The sequence below is a fragment of the Cyrtonyx montezumae genome, unplaced genomic scaffold, assembly GCF_038088225.1.
Source record: "Cyrtonyx montezumae isolate F1298 unplaced genomic scaffold, pur_monq_1.0 scaffold_8, whole genome shotgun sequence".
NCBI classification, from domain to species: Eukaryota; Metazoa; Chordata; class Aves; order Galliformes; family Odontophoridae; genus Cyrtonyx; species Cyrtonyx montezumae.
The window spans coordinates 100854907-100875961 of record NW_027072089.1 but is presented as its reverse complement, the minus strand read 5'-3'; the positions used below and the strand labels follow the sequence as shown (position 1 = coordinate 100875961).

At 42.3% G+C, this 21055-nt stretch overlaps 1 protein-coding gene across 5 annotated transcripts in view; it reads left to right on the top strand.

Moving 5' to 3' along the window:
* Positions 1–21055, top strand: part of TRAK1 (trafficking kinesin protein 1) — a 135213-nt gene that overhangs the window by 46477 nt on the left and 67681 nt on the right. For all 5 annotated transcript variants that reach the window (XM_065752758.1, XM_065752755.1, XM_065752756.1 and 2 more), the window contains exon 2: positions 3832–4124. Coding sequence is in view for 4 of the 5 variants with exons in the window: in XM_065752755.1 (XP_065608827.1) it covers positions 3832–4124 (293 nt within the window). In the remaining variant the exon portion in view is untranslated. The remainder of the gene's footprint in view (positions 1–3831; positions 4125–21055) is intronic.

The window sequence follows — 21055 nt, the reverse complement described above, 5'->3', positions numbered from 1 at the left end:
TCCCTTCTTCCAGGTCACTGATGAAGATTTTTAATAAGATTGTACCCAGTACCAATGTGTTGGGAACACCACTGGCTACAGGCTCTGTGCTGCAGATTACAACCCTTTGAGCTTTGCCATCAGCCAGTTCTCAGTCCACTTTGTCCGATCATCTACCCCACATTTCTGAAGCTTACCTGTAAGGATGTTTTGGGAGACAGTGTGGAAAGCTAATCTGAATGAAAGGTAGACTACATTCACTTCTCTTCCCTCATCTAGCCAGTCAGTCATGATATCGTAGAAGGCTACCAGTTGGTCAAGCATGATTCCCCTTGGTGAATCTCTGTCAACATCTACAATGACCTTCTCTGGCAAATCAGTGTTTTTGCACAGTAAAATGACATGGTTAAAAACATTTAAATGGTAAATTTTGGAGAATTGCAGTCTTTCAGTAAACAAGATTATAATGAAGAAATAAGTTAAGGCATCCCAAATTTAAGTGTTTTTAAGACTCAGGTCTGTTTATTGACCCGAAGTTGGTGCAATACAGACACTGAGGCAAAAGCTGAGTTAAATCACACTAGGTAGAATGGAAGAGTTGCATTTAAATCCTGAATGTAAACACAAGCATCTTACACTGCTGCTGTTGACATACAGAGTAGAAGGTATTAAATGCATGGGTTTTTCATGAAGAAAAGTCACAATTCGGCTTGTAAATTGTGTACTTATTTGACTGCCAGACAAAGTAAATAGGAAATGCTGCAATGACAATTTTACCATCTTCTAGTTATGATTACTATGTATGCTGTTGGGACTGATTAAAAAGAATACTAATTTTTCATATTTCATGGGAGCAGTAGTGTCTGTCTCCCTTCGTGGCTGACTTGGGAATATGGTAAATAGAGTTTAGCTGTAACTTGTTTTTTCTCTCCTGCAATAGGAAAATTCAGATTAAATTTTAAAGGTGTGGTGGTGTAGAGTGTGCCCTTCATCCAAGATCTGCCCTGCAGGGGAGGCCATGCATACAGTGCCTCTATGGACTTCATAGATAAGAGTCCGAACAGCATTTTTCCCACTGTGTGTGGAAACTGGGAATATTCCATAAGGTCTGAGAGGGAGCAGGCATATGCATTTATTTGTGCTTTGTTCCCTTTGTGATACAGGATCCTAACATCAAGGCAAATTCTCTGCCTTAATCCAGAATCTAACTTTCTCACATCGATTACACATGAGTTGCTGCAGCAGACCAGGCAAATAGACTTTTTTTTGTTGTTGTTTTTTACTTTTTGAGGGGATGTAGTTTTTATTGTCTTTGTATTTGAAGCTCTGTTTGTTTATAGTTTCCATAAGTACCAACAGTGAAACAGCTTGTGTGAAGGAAGAGCATGGATGACTCTGTTTCTGAATGTCTCTTAGTTTATTTGCTCATAGCAGCGCAGTTATAAAAGGCAGAAGCTGAGCTGCTGGGGTGTAACCTACAATGAAGGAGGAAGAAGCTTAGTCCCATGGCATTTTCGTGATGTGGATATTAACCTGGGTGAAGGAAGGAGACAAAACTCATTCACTGCAAACTTCTAATGCGATTTGCAGTGTTACATTCTGAGCAAAGGTGGTTTTAATCAGGTGTGTGTGGGATATAACATGAATCTGCAGAGACAGTTGGGTATGTCGGGCACAGAATATCAACACGTCCAGAAAAGTTTCAAGTGAGTTTTGGTAATCTGAGATCTTTTAGATTTCTAGACATAACTTGCACCTCAGTTTATCAGTATTGTTTCATTTGGTGGTGTTTCCAAGGTGCTGGCTCTCTGGAGCAAGGCTTGTGGAGGAGGGGAGAACGTGGCTAGATGAGTATGAAGGCTCCTATCAGCATTTGGTTACCAACTCATAGCCATGTCCTTGTTCACAGCACCAGTCTTATCTTAAGTTTCCCAAAACAAATGTGAATTTACAGCTGCATGGTAGCAACTATGACAAAATGGAGCTCATTTAATTATTCAGTCTGTGCATTTCCTGTATGTTTTCTTGCCTATAGCTTAAACGGTTTCTATCACCAATGCAGAGAAAATGAAGCTTTGGATTTTAATTCCAACTTAATTGAACAACTGATTTCTGATATCAGTAATCTCTCCTCTGGCTCCTACCGAGCCACTTGAATGGGAACTATTTAGCAGTAATGAGTACGAAGTGACCCCATTGTTCTTCCCAGCGTGTACTTAGGTGGTGCAGGGATAATGGATGCTCTGCGGGGGAACTGTAAGACTTTCTGTTAGAACACTCCAGTGACGTTTTCCTTCCCACAGCAGCCGAGGTAGAGCACCATTTATATGAGTATGGATCATAAATCTATCATTGGATTTAATCTCTTCCTGTAACTACTATGATTGTTGCAGAATAGAGGTGTTGAACTTCTGAGTATGAGAACTATTTCCAGGCTATCCAGTGCCATGCAGAAATACAAATATTTGTAACTGAGGGAAATCTTTCTGGATATCATTTTCTGCATGAGATTTTGTTTTTTCCCAGGGTTGATACTTACCTATGCTTCTTCCAGTTTTCCAGTTGTGGTATTCAGATTTCAGTCCAAATGAGTTGTTGCTGAGACTCTGAGAGGAGAATTTTGCTTTGTTGTTCTTATGCCTGCAGTGAAAGGGAGGAAAAATAAAAAGGTTGAGGAAAGGGAGTGTGAAAATTGCTTTAGTGATACAACTTCAGTGCGTGATTTCCTTGAAACTTTCCCTCAGAAGATCTGGAATGCACAATCTGCATCGTGGCTGTTTAGAGTGAGATGCTTCAGTCTTGCAGAGAGTTTCTAGAATTAGTCATAAATACTTTGAAGCAACAACATTATTTACTGGGACTGCCAGAAAAATGAGATGGTGAACTCCTCAGCATAACTTTAGAAATATGTCCAGATAATGTTATTTTACTGTTAGAGATGAAAGAGAGCCTTCTCAAAAGAATACCCTGAGCAACTGTTTTATTCCCATTTCTTAGTGAAGCACCAAACAGAGCATATTATGTTGCTGCACATCCATATTGGTTTGCATCTGTACCTTTTGCTTGCAGATCAAAGCATTTCTGTGACTTTGCTCACTTGCTCTCTGCTTTTCCACTGTGCTTTTGTGTGGCCTGTTCCTAAGACATTAATTAAGCCAAGGTTTTGGTGAGGAGTTGCTCCTCTTTATTATTTGTCTAATCTCACTGGGTGTGTTGATACCCCTTTTTGAGGGACTCTGTCCACTGTTTGAGGTAGATGGGTAGATGCGCTGAGGGGCAGTGATGAGTAGACAATGCTGTGATGCAGTGCACCTTTTGTGTAAAGGGAAGAGTAGAAATGGGAACAGAGCAGGCAACTCCAGGCTGCACAGGGTGGCCCAGTGGAGAGAACAAGCTAAGGGGGACAATTAGACTAAGATCCTAATTCTTTCTGTATTGTTTAGTAACAAGCAACTTTGAATGCTGATGTTCCTGAAATATCAGTAAATGTATGGGTGGTGTGCAGCCTGTCTGCTGCGTGGGATGGCTCATGCAGGAGGCTGACCTGCTTTATAGTCTTTCAACGTGAGAGAGAGAGGCAGGTGGTGTGTGAGCCAAGGTGGCTGGACCAAGCTTACTGCCAAGTTGGGTTAGGCAAAATTGGCAGTTGGGAAATAACGCTTTACAAGGAATAGCACTTTTCTACTCTGTACAGTCCTGCAAGGTGCAAAAATAGACAGCTGCTCTTATACTGGCTTTCAGTATTTGCTGAATTTGTCAGGTTAAATTAGTGCTTAAGGAAAAGAAAATGATTCTGATTTATGCTGTTTGGAATGGCCTGAATTAAGCATTTGTTCCTTTTGTATTTTGCAGACTTTGTGAAGCCGACTCTAGCAAAGAGAAGGAGTTCTGTTTTTGCCAGCCAGACCCAGTCTCCAGTGCTGGTCCCCCTGATGGCAGTTTGTACAACCCTCTGAAACCTGCCAAGCTGGACGCCACAGATTTGCACGACTGCACTTTGGCCGCCACTGTGCCTCCCTTGGAGCTGTTGAACCATGCAGTCCAAGCCTGTGACACAGGCATTCATGAAGAGCACTATGTAAGTGAAGCAGTGGAAGATGATGTGCCAGACTGCAGAGAGTACAGAGATGCCTGCACCATTACTGGTAAGCAGTCATATATTTTATCTTGAGAAGGCTGTGGATATGTGTTATTAAGCTTCTGTTCTTAAGCTGGTGTCTGGCCCACGGATGGTGTTGGTGCTGCTGTTCTGCAGTAAGTTTTTACTTACTTAGTAGGGGGTTTTGTTAAAACGTGAATTTTTGAAGACAACTCTTTGTAAGACTCAGTGTTCTCACAAATGGGCTCAACTGATGACAGCTGTGAAACTAGGATACTGTACTTGCATGCATGGGAAGTGCAATTCAGAGCATGTCTAGAAAGCAAACCAACAGGGTCAGGAACGAGAAGAGAAGAATAATGAAGTTTAACGTTATATTCAGTATAACTAAGATTTTTATGTTGAAGTAAGAATTTCTTTGTGGGAGAAGTGGGAATGGGAGAAATGACATGAAACATCCAGTGTTTTGACTGTACATCTTTTCACTTTTCAAAACCATTCTGGTTTTCGTCATGTTAGTCCTGAAAGTGTAAAAGGTTATGTATAAGGAGGAGCTTCTTTTGCAGGCAGTATGAAAGATTAAATGCCTTTTCATCATACAGTTCAAATAAATAAATGGTATGTGTTTTTAAATATGGCATTTTAAACAGAAGTAGCTTCTTAGTTCTGTGGTCAATTGACCCAATTCTTTTGTGCTTGAATAATCACTGTAGCTCAGTTTAGTCATGGATATGGCCACAAAATAAATGATGGATAGTTTCCATTCCAAGTGCATGGGTTTTAGCTGAGCTGAACTCTGTTAGCTTCAAGTGACCTTTCCAGTTCCAGAGTCTTCTGGGAATATTTGAGATGTCAGCTGAGTTTTTGAAAAGAAGAAATGTGAGCACTGAAATAAACAAAAATAAAACCAGGGCTCTTCTGATTGGCTGCCAAATAGCTGTATCCAAAGTAACTTTCATAAGTGCATAAGGTTGGAAAGGACCTACAAGATCATCTAGTCCAACCATCCTCCTATCACTATCCCTACCCAACTACTAAATCAAATCCTTTAGCACCTCATCTAAACGCTTCTTGAACAGCGCTAGGGATGGTGCCTCAACCACCTCCCTAGGCAGGCCATTCCAGTGCCTGACCACTCTTTCAGAGAAAAAATGTTTCCTCAGGTCTAATCTAAATCTTCCCCGGCGCAACTTGTGGCCATTCCCTCTCGTCCTGTCATTATTTATCAGGGAGAAGAGGCCCACCCTCTCCTCACCACAACCTCCCTTCAGGAAGTGGTAGAGTGCAATAAGGTCTCCTCTGAGCCTCCTCTTCTCCAGACTAAACAATCCCAGCTCCCTCAGCCGCTCCTCATAAGACTTGTGTTCCAGACCCCTCACCAGTTTTGTTGCCCTTCTCTGAACACGCTCCAGGGCCTCAATGTCCTTCTTGTAGTGAGGGGCCCAAAACTGAACACAGTACTCGAGGTGCGGCCGTACCAGAGCTGAGTACAGGGGGATGATCACCTCCCTGCTCCTGCTGGCTACACTATTTCTAATACAGACCAGGATGCTGTTGGCCTTCTTGGCCACCTGGGCACACTGCCGGCTCATGTTGAGCCGAGCATCAACCAACACCCCCAGGTCCTTTTCCTCTCTACATTCTTCAAGCCATTCTGCCCCAAGCCTATGGCATTGCATGGGGTTATTGTGGCCAAAGTGCAGGACCCAGCACTTGGTCTTATTGAACCTCATCCCATTGAGCTCAGCCCAGCTGTTCAGCCTATCCAAATCCCTCTGAAGGGCCTCCCTACCCTCAGGCAGTTTGACACAACTTGACCTCCCAACTTGGTGTTGTCTACAAACTTACTGAGGGTACACTCAATTCCCTCATCTAGGTCATCAATAAAGATATCAAACAAGATGGGCCCCAAAACTGACCCTTGGGGGACACCACTCGTAACAGGACGCCAGCTGGACTTAACTCCATTAACTACTACCCTCTGGGCACAGCCCTCCAGCCAGTTCTCCACCCAGAGAAGAGTGAACCTGTCCACACCACGGGCCGCCAGTTTCCTTAGGAGAATACTGTGGGAGACCGTGTCAAAGGCCTTGCTGAAGTCCAGGTAGACTACATCAACAGCCTTTCCCTCATCTACCTGTCTCGTCACCCAGTCATAGAAGGAGATGAGGTTGGACAAGCACGACCTGCCCCTGGTGAACCCATGCTGGCTGGGTCTGATCCCTTTATTGCCATGCACGTGTCGTGTGATCTCCCTCAAGATCATCTGCTCCATAACTTTCCCTGATACTGAGGTCAGGCTGACAGGCCTGTAGTTCCCCGGGTCTTCCTTACGGCCTTTCTTGTAGATGGGAGTCACATCGGCAAGCTTCCAATCTTGTGGGACCTCTCCAGATAACCAGGAATGCTGATAGATGGCAGAAAGTGGCTCAGCAATCACCTCTGCCAACTCCCTCAGCACCCTTGGGTGGATCCCCTCAAGATCATCTGTCGTGTGATCTCCCTCAAGATCATCTGCTCCATAACTTTCCCTGATACTGAGGTCAGGCTGACAGGCCTGTAGTTCCCCGGGTCTTCCTTACGGCCTTTCTTGTAGATGGGAGTCACATCGGCAAGCTTCCAATCTTGTGGGACCTCTCCAGATAACCAGGAATGCTGATAGATGGCAGAAAGTGGCTCAGCAATCACCTCTGCCAACTCCCTCAGCACCCTTGGGTGGATCCCATCTGGTCCCATGGACTTGTGGCAGTTCAGATGGAGGAGAAGATCTCTGACCGTCTCTGCTTGGATCACAGGGGGTGCATTATGCGCCCCGTCCCGGACTTCCAGGTCAGGGCAAGTACCCTGTGGACAACTGTTCTGTCTATTAAAGACAGATGTGAAGAAGGCATTGAGAACCTCAGCCTTTTCCTTATCATCTGTGGTTACATTCCCTGCCTTGTTGAGTAAAGGAGGGAAATTTTCCTTATATTAACAGCAGGAGAAAAACTATTTGTAAAAGGGTTTCCTGTTCTCCTTTACAGCAGTAGCCAGTCTAAGTTCAAGCTGGGCTTTAGCATTTCTAATTTTCTGCCTGCAGATCTTGGCCAGTTCTCTGTAGTCACCCCAAGTAGCCTGACCCATCTTCCAGAGGACATAGACTCTCTTTTTCTCTCGGAGTCTCAACAAAAGATCCCGGTTCATCCACACTGGTCTTTTTCTCCTCCGGCTTGACTTACGGGACTCTGGGACTGCCTGCTCCTGTGCCTTTAAGATTTCCATCTGGACCCCTTTACCCCTCAGGAGCAAGTCCCAAGGGATCCTTGCAACAAGTGTCCTGAACAGGTCAAAGTCTGCCCTCTGGAAGTCCAAGGTAATAGTTTTGCTAGTCACCCTCTTGACGTCACCCAGAATAGCAAACTCCACCATTTCATGGTCACTCTGGCCAAGACACTCTCCAACCTTCACATCCCCTACTAGTCCTTCCCTGTTAGTGAAAAGTAGGTCAAGCAAGGCATCTCCCCTGGTAGGCTCTTGCACCAGCTGTGTCAGGAAGCAATCATCCACACATTCTAGAAATCTCAAGGACTGCTTCCTCTGCGCAGTATTATATTTCCAGCATATATCAGGGAAGTTGAAGTCCCCCATGAGAACGAGTGCTGGCCATCGTGCAACATCTATGAGTTGTTTATAGAACACCTCGTCTATTTCTTCATCCTGACTAGGTGGTCTATAACAGACCCCCACCACGATGTCACTCCTAAAGACTATCCCCCTGATCCTTATCCATAGACACTCTACTTTGTCATTTCCAACCACAAGCTCTTCAACATCAAAACACTCTCTGATATAGAGAGCTATGCCACCACCCTTTCTTCCCTGTCTATCCCTTCTGAAGAGCTTGTAGCCATCAATCCCAGTATTCCAGTCATGGGAGAGGTCCCACCATGTTTCTGTAATAGCCATGAGGTCATAGTTAGCCTGCCTCACAATGGCTTCAAGCTCTTCTTGTTTGTTGCCCATGCTGCGTGCATTGGTATAGGTGCACTTCAGCTGAGATATCTGCCTCACGCCTTTCTCCAGCACAGCCTCCTTAGGCTCTTTACTGGTGAGCCCTGTTTTATCCCCTTCCCCCATCACAGCTAGTTTAAAGCTCTCTCAGTGAGTCCAGCTAGCTCCTGTGCTAGGATTCGTTTCCCCCTTTGGGATAGGTGCGTCCCATCAACAGATAACAGGCCAGGAGCCGAGTAAACTGTCCCATGGTCAAAAAACCCAAAGTGTCTATCTCTACACCAACCTCTCAGACAGTTATTCATCACCTGTGTTTTCCTAGCCCATTCTGTGTCCTTCACCGCCCCAGAAGGTATGGAAGCAAACACCACTTGTGCTCCCACCCCTTGAACTAATCGCCCTAATCCCCTGACATCTCTTTTCATAGTTCGCAGACTTCTCTGAGATATTTCATTGCAGTCTGCCTGAACTACGAGTAATGGGTAGTAGTCGGTGGGGCGTATCAAGTCCGGGAGTCTTCTAGTAATGTCCCTGATCCGAGCCCCAGGGAGACAGCACACTTCCCTGCGGTTTGGGTCTGGTCTGCAAATGGGGCCCTCAGTTCCCTTTAGAAGGGAGCCGCCCACTACAATCACCTTCCTTTCTTTCTTAGTAGCAGCAGTCTCAATGCACGGAGGTGACTGCCTTGCCATTGGTGACCTCCTGCGGGAATCTTCCTGCACTTCACCCCTTATCACCTCTTCAACTTCCAATGCTGCAAATCTATTGCTTAGGGGTATCTGGGGACACTGGGGAGGCAGAGGGGGAGATTGCCCACAGTACCGAGCAGGGACTCTCTGCCAGCCCTCCTTATCCCTCAGATATCCCCCTTCTGCCCTACGGGGACAGGTCAGGGAGTCCACCACCAACTGTGGGGGATCTCCCTGTTGCCTTTCTCTCTGGCACTCTAGGGAGTTACTCCACCAGTCAATCTCCCGCTCACAGTCCCTGATGGCCCGCAGTCTCTCAACCTCCTCTTTCAATTCAACCACCATGTTAAGCAGATCTTCCACCTGCTCACACCTTGCACAGGAGAACTGCTTAGCACCCTCATCTAGTAGTAGCAGGCTCTGGCACTCCTTGCAACCAGAGACCTGTGTAGCCACACTTCTAGGCAGACCTTCTGTCTGGGTCGCCACAGCCTTCTTAAGGCAAGCCCTCTGTCTAGTAGAGACCATGGCACAAAAAAAATAAAAACAAAGAAATGAAAAATTGAAAGTAAATAAATAAATAATAGTTTATAATAATATATATATAGATAAGAATTGTAATGTGATACTTCGCTGCCCTCCCTGAGCCCTTCAGGGATATACCCCTTCAGCCCTATTCAGCTGAGGGGTGTGGCCGAGGGCGCTGAAACCCTGGCAACGCCTATGCCTCGTTAACGCCTATGCCTCGTTAACGCTTCGTTAACCAGTCGCGAGAACAGCCTACGGGACTGGCTGCTCTCACTCGGTTCCCGAGAGACTGGAACCTCCCGGAAACCCGCCCTGTACCTCAATCAGCCACTGCAGCTCCGGCTGTGCCGACTTCAAAGCAGTTGATCACGAGGACTGGAGTCATTTCTAGAATCCTCTGAGGTCAGAAAGCTGGTTAATGAAGTCTGACAGCAGATATTTCTGTAATATACCTTAAATTAACTCAGCCTAAGTGCAGTGTAGTTGTTAAGGGTTGATGCTCTCATAGAAAGAAAGTTAGGAGGGGAGTGATGCTCTGAATACCTCTATTCTTTACATTGCAGGATGCTGCAGAAGTAAGGGGGTACGTACGCATGCCGTGAGGAGATGACAGTTACTGCTTAGGAGTAATGGCTTTAATTGTCTACAGTGCAGTGCAGGCAACACTTATGTGAACAGAAAACAGGCACTGCAAGCCTCCTTTAAGTTACTGCACATGAAGTTTGTGATGGCTAGTCCAGAATTAAAGGTGACATACTAGTGATTTGGTTAGAAGAGCTGCCTGTGTTTGAGAAACCTTCTGCTTTGTTCATAGAGAAGGTTGCTTTTTGCAGCTGGTCTTGACCTCTGGAGTTGTTAGTCCCTGCCATTGTAACCTTTATTTCCATCCTCTTTAAAACACCATTGCAGTTCTTTTTGAAGCACACATGCAGCATGTCACTTTCAGACAGATATGCTTCTAGATAAAATCAAATTGTTAACAAAAGCCATCTCCTCAACCCTGGTTATCCCTCTATGCTATGTTTTCCAGGCTCCTCGTAGAAATATCTTCCTGTTGCAAGTTCTGTTGGCTGTGTCCTGACCCTCCAACTCTGTTCTACTTTTTTACAGCTTTTCTTTAAAGTAGTTTTTGTTGAATTGAGGTCAGTGCATGTTATCCTACCTCATGCTGTTTCAAGCATTATGTACTTTCTGAGTCTCATCTTTTTCAGTTATCAGCCAAATGTGGTTTGCTGGTTGATCCTGTAATGTTTTTTTTATTGGTTACCTGTTCTGCAGCAGTAAACTTGTACTGTGTATGACCTGGAGCTAGACAGTAAGATTTGCAGTAGAAATAGGTTGTTGTATATTTTTTTACTGACTTCTTTTTCTGAGTTTCAGCTCTTTGCTTTCTTTGTAAAGGTGTCAAAGGGCAAAGACTGGGAGTTGGAAGTTGGTCTTGTACTTGCTCTGCAAAATCTCTGCGTGGTCAGTAATACATGCTGGTGTATTTTGCATACGTCTGACACAAGGAGAGGAAGAATTCTCAAAGGCTTTATGATCTCTCTGTGTAGGCCAGGCAGGTCAGCACCATTTACATCTTAAGATCTCCAGAGGAAAAGAATTGCTCATGCTGAGTCTGTGTATGCTTTTTCTCTTAATGCTGAGCCTTCGCTCAGCCAAGAGCAGACACTTTCAAATACAACCAAATTTCAAATCTGTTTTTTTTTTTTTGTTTGTTTTTAGTCTAAGGTTGATGCCTAGATTTTATTGTAGAAGAATCTGCAAAAGTTCTTGCTAATAAAGGCTTGTACGCAGCTAGCAAATCGTGGGGAAGTGAGTGGCAGCACTCTGTGGTGATGCTTTCTCAAATGTAACCAGCAAATGGAAGTGAAACTGGAGTTGACCAGGATGTATCCTAAGCTTATGAACGTGGTATGCTTTTCATTGTTCAAGGAGGCTATAGGTGCTCGAAGAATTTTAAATTATTGTAGCTTTCTTTGGATCTGTTCTGTTTGCTGGCAGCAGATGGATGCTCCAATGCTCTGTCAGCAGTGCAGTCCTTGCTGCCTGGGACCTAGGCGAAGATGTATTACAGCTGAAGTTGCACTGCACGTTCTGATTGTGCTAAGCATGCTATCTTAGATACAGGTTTGGCTTAAACAATTCGTGTCCTCAGTCTGCCCCAGCAACATGTGTGCAGATCTTTGTGGGACTGTGATTTTTGAGGTACTTTAGACAGATGGTCCTGATAGAATCTGTCCCCCACTTCTCCAGAAGAGGTGATGTGGATGTTGCTTTTGGCTGGGTTGCGTCTCTGAGCTGCTTCACTCTGTGGCCTAGAAGCAGCTGTGTTGGCATAGTGAAGGGAGTAAGCTGTATGAGAGCAGGCCATCATGACAAAAAAACCCACAAAACACCCAAAAAACAGTGAGAAAATAAGTTTGCCTTAGCTAATGTCAACACTGGCTGGAGGCAGCACCCTTGTAGACTTCTTTCCCACCAAATGTGTTGGTGATAAAGCTTGTAGTTACCATAACTGAAGTGTTAGGCCTGCACATGTTTATTGTCTGAATATGTGCTAGTTTGAGCAGAGGGGCAAATGAAATGGGCCAGTTGATCCATTAAAAAAAAGATTGTTAGTGAATGTTTTAACAGTCATTAAAACAAAAGTAAATACTGGTGGATCACTTTCTAAACAGTAATAGTATTAAACTTGTAAGTGGATTCAGTATCTGCTATGCGTAATAAATATTTTGGAATTATTATTATTTTTTTTATCATCACAATTTAAATGAGGAGTCTCAGGTTCTGAGGCTGATGGGCAGTGGGACAGCGCTGTGTAACATGGAAATATCACTGCTACCACATGTGTGAAGCACCTATTTTGTCCCAGTTGTTTTTTCCTTCGAGCTTTTCTTTTTCTTGCTGCTGCCATTCCAGAACATAAAGATGCAAACACGAATATAGCACCATCTAGTGGCCTTTTCCATAGAAAAGGAGCAAAAGTGCTTCTTTCCCTCTTTCCCTGTAATTGCAGTGCAGGCCTGGAGGCCTCCAGTCAGGTGGGTGTTGACAGTAGCAATACCTGGAGGGTGGGACTTGCTCCTCCAACACCTCTCACCTCTTCTTTTTGTAAAGAGAGAAGGGGTGCAATCTTGATAGGATAACACAGAGTATCACTACTAAGTGTCAGTTGATAAATAATCCAATTATTACAAAAGCCTCTTAATCAGATTGCCTTTTCCATGTCCATCATCTGCTGTTAGACAACCGGTGTCCTTCTGGAAGCAGAGAGAGAATGGAGATGGAAATCTGAAATATCACTGGAGCATATAGTTACCCTTCTGGCATCTTGGCATCCATCACAATGGATTTCTGGCTCTTGATTTTTTTGTTGTTTGTTTCTCTTAGTACATATCTAACACAGGATCATAAACCATCTTCAGTAAGTTAACTTTGCATGCTTTTTCATATGTGAATACTTCATTTGCAGCAGCTTTGCCGTGGAGTACTTTGTAATTGAAGAGCTAGCTGTTTAATATGCTGCCCAGGATTTCTTCATCCTTCTCTGAAAAAGAAGTGAATGAATGGATTGTGCTTTAAACTGCCTAGCTCCCTTGTTAGTTTTCAAAATTCATTTGTCCATTAAGCTAATTACTCTTTCTGAACATATGTGGGAGCATGTTCTCTAGCTGTCAAGTTCAGAGCAATTCCCTGAGAGTTCTTGGGAAATATTATTTGTGGTGATAACCACTTCTGTGTCTTGTTTGTATGTAATGCTTCTCACTAAGCTATATTCTTAATGAGGGGGAAAAAATGTCACTAGATAGCGCAAACCATTTAATCTATTTTTCTCTCATCTGAGAAAAGCTATTGTTATTTGTCTTAGCGGGTCATGTAAGTTCTGCCTTACTCCAATGACGAGCACTCAGCATCAAGAGAAACCAACTTTCTCTTGCTTTCCAGCCTAGCATAAGCTTCTACCAACAAAGGTTTTCCCTGGATTCTCATCATTTCTCCACGTTAAGGCTTTAATTATAGTCTCTTCATATGAAACAAAACTGCTGTTTCCTTACATCAAAAGTTGAAAAAACTCTTAGTAATGACTTGGTCTCCTATCCTATTTTACTTAGTATAATTCAGACTATTTTTCGTCTGTAGTCATTTCATTTTAAAAGGTATCTCCAGGGCCTACAGTATTTCCTTGCTACCTCCATGACAAAGTTGACTGTCTCTTCCAGCAGCAATTGCAGATGTTGGTATGGAAGGCCCATGTGCAGCTGCACTTGGTCATCTGTTCTCAGCAGATGTATCCTCACCACTCAGAACTGCTGTACTAGAGGTATAGAAGGTACAGCCCTGTCTCTGTGTCCTCTAGTGTTGGACACTGTCCATGGCTTTTATTCTAAGTCCATTTGAATATGCTGATTGTATTACCATGTGAGTTCATGGATTTTACTGGCTGTGTACAGTGGTACTCAGACCCATCTCCAACTGGTTTCTGTGTTTGTTCTAGTTATGTAGGGTTTGAGTAAACAGTTCTTCATTCACCTCACTTACCACATTCGTGATATGAAAAACCTGTCATTTTCATTCACTGTCCTTCTCTCTCATCTCTCATTCTCTCCTTAAAATAAAAGTTTGGAAATGTGGCCTCTAAACTCACTCTATTTACCTTGCTATTGCTGTCACTAGTCTCATAATGTAAGCTTGCCTTGGTGATGGTCTCTTCTCTCACTTGTTTCCTACCACTTCTTGCAGCAGCTGCTGATAAATTTAGAGCACTCACTCTTTCTCTAAAGCATGCCAGACATGCTTGTAGTGTTGGTGTGAACCAGCTCCCTAAGCAGTACTGGATCTATGAGTCTGACTTCTGTCTGGTGTGCTTTAAAAAGAATGATGTTATCCTCTGTGCTTGCTGCATCATTGCCTCTGCTTAAAATTTTGGGAGTGGCGTTTGGTGGATTCTCCTTCCACTTCTCACAGCTTCTCCTACTCCTTTTACTTCTGCTTCCAATCAGCTGTTTGCCACTGTTAGTTCCTTGCCAGAACTTCGTGTTCTTCCTGACTCCTTTCTTGTGTTAGGTTGTCCCAGTATTTCTTAACCTATATCCCAGGTTTGTGCTTTTTTTCTTTCAATTGTTATGCATATATATTTTTTTCCAAGAAGTTTTCTGTTACTGCTTATCTGGCCTTCTTGCTGGCTGGCATCATACTAGGAAAAGGGTGTCTATTTTTTTTTTAGTGTAAATTGTCAATCCTAGAGTCAGTGTGAAAATTACTGCAGGAGCTGCTGAAATCTGGAGTTATGTTTTTTTAATTAGTTACTATATTTCACATGCTTTGGGAAGGATACTTGTCATTCCCAAATGTGGAATTTATTCAGGGTAGGGGAGAGCAGGAGGTGTAAGTATTCTTTGGTGTTCTGGGTTTGTTCTTTGGAGAATTAACTCCTGAGGGCATGTGTCTGGTGGTAGTTTTGTTTTTCACTTCTGTGGTACATGTAGGTAGTACAGGAAGATTGGTAAACTATTTTTGTTTGTTGGTGCATTTGAATAAATGAAAACACTCTCATTCTACTGTTTTGTCTCACTGGCATATAATCAGAGTGTAGCCGTGCTGTCCCTGGATACACGTGTACGTGTCCTTCCTAAAGCAATGCTTTTTCCTGTTAAAGTCAACATCTATAAAGAGCAGGTTACATAAGAATTAATCCTTGTTTTTTTCCTTTGTGATTCCAAAGCATTATTGACAGCTGTTGTGCAGGGGCTGGCACATCTTGTAGCAGGGCTGAAAAACAAGCAAAAGCAGGACAATTGCTTTTCAGGGTTTTCCATACTCAGTGACTTATCAATGGGCTCCTTTGCCCTTTTGAGACATTCTCCGTCTGTCTTGGCAGAGAGGAGATCCTGGTGGTTAATGAACGTGTTTGTTCTTACTGCTGCTGAACAGCGTGCTGCCAGCATGCATTTGATACATGAATAGCTTTTGTTCTTGCTCTAGAGGGGTGGCTGCAGTGGTAGAATTTCCTTTTATTTTCCATTAAATATAAAAACAAATGCACAAATGTGGCTGCATTTAAGTAGAGAGAGAAACATTTCTAGACTGAAGCAAAATTCATTTAAATTGATGCCATTAATGTGCAGTAGAAGGCTTCTCCTCACTGAGAACTGTTTCACCCTATTATATCAGGAATGTGTGTGTGGGATGAAACCAAGCAGAGACATTCTTACCTAATAAACAATAATATTGTTCGCAATGAAACTGCAGATTGCAGAGGTTTTATCTTTCTTAGCTTTGGCATTCCCTGTTTTATACCCATCTTCATCCGCTTTCTTTTGCCCAGCCATGTTTTTCTCAGCTTACCTCTTCAAGGTGCTTTCAATTGCTGAATTTAAGTAGAATTTCCCACCAAGGAAGCTAATTCTGTGACAAGCAGGAAATGCTAATGCTTTACATTGTGGTCAACAATGAAATCTGTCGTGTTTAGGGTGCTGAAAAAACATCTTTCCCATGTGCACATCAGTGAATTGAGAGGAAGGTGAATTATTAAGAATAATTTGTTTTCTTTGCCCCAGAAGATAATGACACACTTTACAAATATGGTATGTGAGTTCAACAGCAGCATTTGTAAGATGTCAGCATAATTATCTTCATTCTTCCTTATCGCACTCTACCACTTCCTGAAGGGAGGTTGTGGTGAGGAGGGGGTGGGCCTCTTCTCCCTGATAAATGATGACAGGACGAGAGGGAATGGCCACAAGTTGCGCCGAGGAAGATTTAGATTAGACCTGAGGAAACATTTTTTCTCTGAAAGAGTGGTCAGGCACTGGAATGGCCTGCCTAGGGAGGTGGTTGAGGCACCATCCCTAGCGCTGTTCAAGAAGCGTTTAGATGAGGTGTTAAGGGATTTGATTTAGTAGTTCAGTGGGTAGGGATGGTGATAGGAGGATGGTTGGACTGGGTGATCTTTTAGGTTCTTTCCAACCTAATGTATCTATGAATTAGACGTATTCCTGTCTTCCTAGAGCTGAAGATGAATAGCAACGTGGTAGATTTGGGTTTTTGACCAGTAACAGGGCAATGTGCAGAGTAATTGTTAGCTTATGTCCAAGACATGCTTGTAATTTGGATACCAGTTAGTATTTAATGCCTGTCTCTGTGAGGGCCTTGAGAACTCAAATAATGACAAATGCAGGCTGTATTTCTTTCCTTAGCAGACTAGTAAGCAACTTAACCATAAGATTCAAGTTTATCTATACTCTAACTAATGAGTAGATCATTCCATGACAGTCTAAATTAGCAGGAAGCATCCGAAAAAGGATGCTACCAGGCTGCTTCACATGGTCTGGTAGCATCTGCTGCATTTAGAGAGACCACTTTTTCTTGCTTTTTTCCCCAGGAATATGATTAGGGATTTGATTTAGTAGTTGGGTAGGGATAGTGATAGGAGGATGGTTGGACTAGATGATCTTGTAGGTCCTTTCCAACCTTATGAACCTATGAACCTATGATTAGGCTTTAAGCTTGGGTCTGATGACAAAGGAGAATCCTGGTGTAGCTACGGCCTCTTGGTTGGTGCCCAGCTGGACTAGGTAACCCTTATCCAGAGGAGTTTTCAGATGCTTCTCAAGCTGGTGAAATTTATTGTTTGACCATTGTGGAACTGTGTATTACTTCAGCCTTTTGAAAATGGCAGCACATTGGGAACCATAAATGGAGCACTTCCTATTTAAAGAGTAGAAAAATAGCATTCTGTTGTCTGAAGGAATCATATACTACAGAGTTTTGTCATTTTACATGTAAGGATACAAAATTCTCAGGAGATTACTGATCTTCAGCTTCTGAGATTTGAAAACCAGAGTGGAGTCAGTGTTCGTGTTCCCTGTATGCATGTGTATCTCAAAACTCGTGGTCAAGATTCGCTAGTATTTAACACGAGATAGCCTCAGGTTGATGGACTTTAATTTGTTGTGTTCCATGTGGCTGGACTTTAGTCTCCACGCAGTAGCCCCATTCTGCAGAGAAGCTTCTTTTTACCTAACCAATAGGTAGCTGGCACTGGAGTTGACCCATTTTTTTTCAGGTATTGTGTTCTTTTAAATAAATAAATAAATATTGTTAGTGATTGATGAGCTATTTTCATAGAGTTTTTAAGTTCTGTTTAAAATGTTTGACAACTGTACATCAAGGAGGAATATAGTATATGGATGTGGGTGGGAAAAGGGATGTGACTGTAAAACAGGGAGAGAAATGTGTAGTTCAAGGAAGTAGTGACTTCTTCATTTTTCCAGAGAATTTCCTTGTTTTTCTTATCACCTTCTCTTTCTGTTCTGTTTCCCATCTATTCATTTTTCTGCAACCATGCAAAAGGGCTGCAACAAGTTATGAAGTTTTAATTCTGTTGGGGCAAATGCAAGAATTTGCCTGTGTGACTTACTGTATTTTTTATTATTTTGATTTTTATATTATTTATTATTGTCACTTCTGTTAGTCCTGGCTGTGGGCTGAGCACCAGTGGCTGGGAGTTGGCAGATGCAGTGGAGTCTCTTGGAAAATGTTTAGGGCAGGTGAATTATACAACCTACTGACCAAAACTTGTGTTTTGAAGGTTGCCAAGCAGCACGTAATTCCCCAAGGGCAGACCTTGGGGTGGTTCTGCTGAGCTTACTGCTTCTGCACAAGAATTGCTCCCCATTTCTCAGAGGAGCCATTTCAGGTAGCACAGGTGCTCTGAGGCTGTTTGCATGGTGTCAACCTCTGTCAGGGCTGCAGCTGAAGAGAATGATGCTCCAGGAGTCGTACAGTTTCTGAGCAGTTTTCTTGTTGTCTGAGAGCCTTTTAAGGAGGCAAAAAAAGGAAGTAATCCAGTGAGTATTGCATACAGTTAGTTCTGCAGAGCTATTGGTAGCCCATGTGAGACACAAAACTCTCATGAGACAGAGGCAATGTCTTTGTGGCATTGGAGAACTGGGTAATAAGGCCCTTCTTGCACCAGGTGGCAGTATCCACTGCTCAGAGGTGCTTTAATGACCTGGAAGGCCCTTTCACCTTGACAGGGGAGACTGCTCGAAAACAAACCCATTAAACCTTAAAGACTAAGGACAGTTTGGACGAGAATTCAGCAGGTCCTGAACTAAATACTTTATATTCCGTGCAATGGGCTTTATGGGTTAGCTGTGGTATACTGTTTCTAAAAACAAACAAAACCAACCTGGAAGTACCAGGTTTTGAGAATCACAGAACTTGTTTTCTGTGTGTGTATTCGTGTGTGCCTTGTTTCTTTGTTTTACTTATCCCTTCTGTTATATTTTTATCAATACTTCTATGTGAAAATATTACTAAAATTGAAAATGTACTTGTTCATAAATCTAGGTAGGTATTATTTTTGCAGTATGATGCATAATCATCTGTTCAGACAAAACTGTGAACAGGTGCAAGTCAAAAGCCTGGTAGGGAATGGAGTGTGACAGCTCAGCTGCTTTACAGGAACCACATTGTTCAGAACGAGATCTTCAGATCTGTCCATGTTTATTTCCACAGTCCCTCTACCACCTTTCTCATGTACTTCGTCCTTTCTTTTGTCTTTCAGCTATAAAAGAAGGCAGATATTAAAAGGTAACTCAAGCTGAGTTTGAATTGCCTGGTGACAAGGTGCTGGCATAGTTCCACCAATCCAGGATACCCAGAGAAGTGAAAATACCCTAGTCAGTCAAATGCCAATGTATAAGAAGATATGGAACATGTTAGGAAAGATTGTTAATAATTACCCAAGATAGCTAAGCAGTAAGATAAAAAAAAAAAAAAAAAAAAAAAGGAAAGCAGAATCTAAACCCAGCTGGAGTGTTCAGCCTGATTTTGAGCTGTCTTTATTGAATGGGAGGATTGGAAATTGAAGCAACAAAACATAAGCAAAAAATACAGTCTCTGAAAGAAATTGGTTTAGTCTGTATTAGAAAATACGCAGAGGAATGGGAGGAGTAACGTCAGAAAATCCTACAAAGCACACTGAGCAACTTCCTTATCTTCTTACAAACAGGACATGGAGAAGCTAATTTTGTACCAAAAAGGGATGATGCATGTGCCACATCTAAGCTGTGAGGATAGCAGAGCAGTGGAGCATACTAATTGCAAAACTAATACCAAAAAAATTTAACAAATTCACAGATTTTCTCTGTTTTTGTATAATTATTCCTATGGATTCCATGAGCTATAGCGTTCTGCAGTATTCAGGAGCCTTAGCAAATCTTTCTTCATGACTCTTTTCTTTCAAAACTCAAACCTGTCATGACCCATGCTTTTGGAGGAATTATGAGTTTGTAACTCCCAAGAGAAACATTCAGCTCTTCAGATTGGTTGTAATTTGCTTGTAGAGGTTTCAATTAGTCAAAGGTGTCCAGGAAATGGCAAGTTGAAAATCACTTACACTACAGAAAAAATACATCTGTTACAGAGCTACTTTAGCTATAGTTTCTTGAATTATTTATATTAATAAACCCTTAATTGGCTTAGGCTTATGATGCTGTTTAACTGGATAGAATGAAGTTACCATGTAGGACAAGAAGCTGTGAGTTTTATGCCTGCTAAATTTCAGTTAACTTAATTATAAAGCATGAATAATATCTCAAGCACTCTGAGTAGAGGGCTTATCTTACTTGTTTACCCTTGCAATGTTTATCAGAACTATTAAAAAAAAGAACATTAAACAACAATCTGTAAGCCTCGCTATCTACCTGTGACATCAAGTGCCAGCATCTCAGAAAAGCAAGGGGAAGAAGAGTGAAGACAGCAGCACTGAGTGTATGGCCATGATTTAAATGGTGAACTAATGTTTAGTCATACACAACCGTAATTACTGTGTCCTGTTTTTTCTTAATAGGCAGTTATATCAGAGCCCGCTCCTATTTCCTGCTGCTAGATAGATTTTGAAATCACAGTAGAAGTTATTAGCAATAGCATCAGAAAATACTGCCTTTGAAGTTACTCATTAATGAATCTTTCAGTAGTTAGGTTTTGAATCGAGTAGAAACACTCAGAATTTATTACATAGTGAATTGAAATGAGTAGAAACACAAGAATTTATTACAAAAGCTGCCTTGCTTGACTTGCAGTGCACTATAATTTTTAATTGTCTACTGTACATCCTTCTGTTCACATAGATTTCCTTTGTGTGTGTGGGCATGTATTTTTCTCTCAAATGCAAATGAGAACTAATTTTGCATTTCCTATTTTGCTATGTTTTATGACGGAGCAAACTACTTTCCTGAAACTATAAGGTAGCTCTATTTCTTTTGAAATGGTAGCTACAAGTCAGACATTTATTTTTTTTTTTTAATTTGCAAACATTTTTATTTGCCTGTTTGCAAGAGGACCACCTTAGTCAGGTTGTGCAGACCTTTATTCTTTACACAAGATGAGAAGTAATATTTCAGCAGAAAAAATAAGACAAGAAAAAACAACCTTCCATTCTGTTGACAGTGAGAGCATTAGGTAACTCAAAAGTGTTATGGAAGTCTATATGCATACAGGCTTTATGCATATATTTGTAAGGATATGTAGAAAAAACATCTTTGAAATGTTTAGTTTACAGCAGCAGATGTTTCTTACTGTATCAACTGGTTTCTCTGAGTTCAAATGGTTGCCGGCAGTAGAGTGGACCTGATCTGCACTCAGAAGCAGCCAGGCAGAAGAAAGGTTTGTACTAACAGTTAGTGCCCAGCTGTGGAAGCAGGGGAATAAGATCTTGTTTCTCTGTGTAAGTTGGTACTCTGTTAACCTGGTAAGTTGC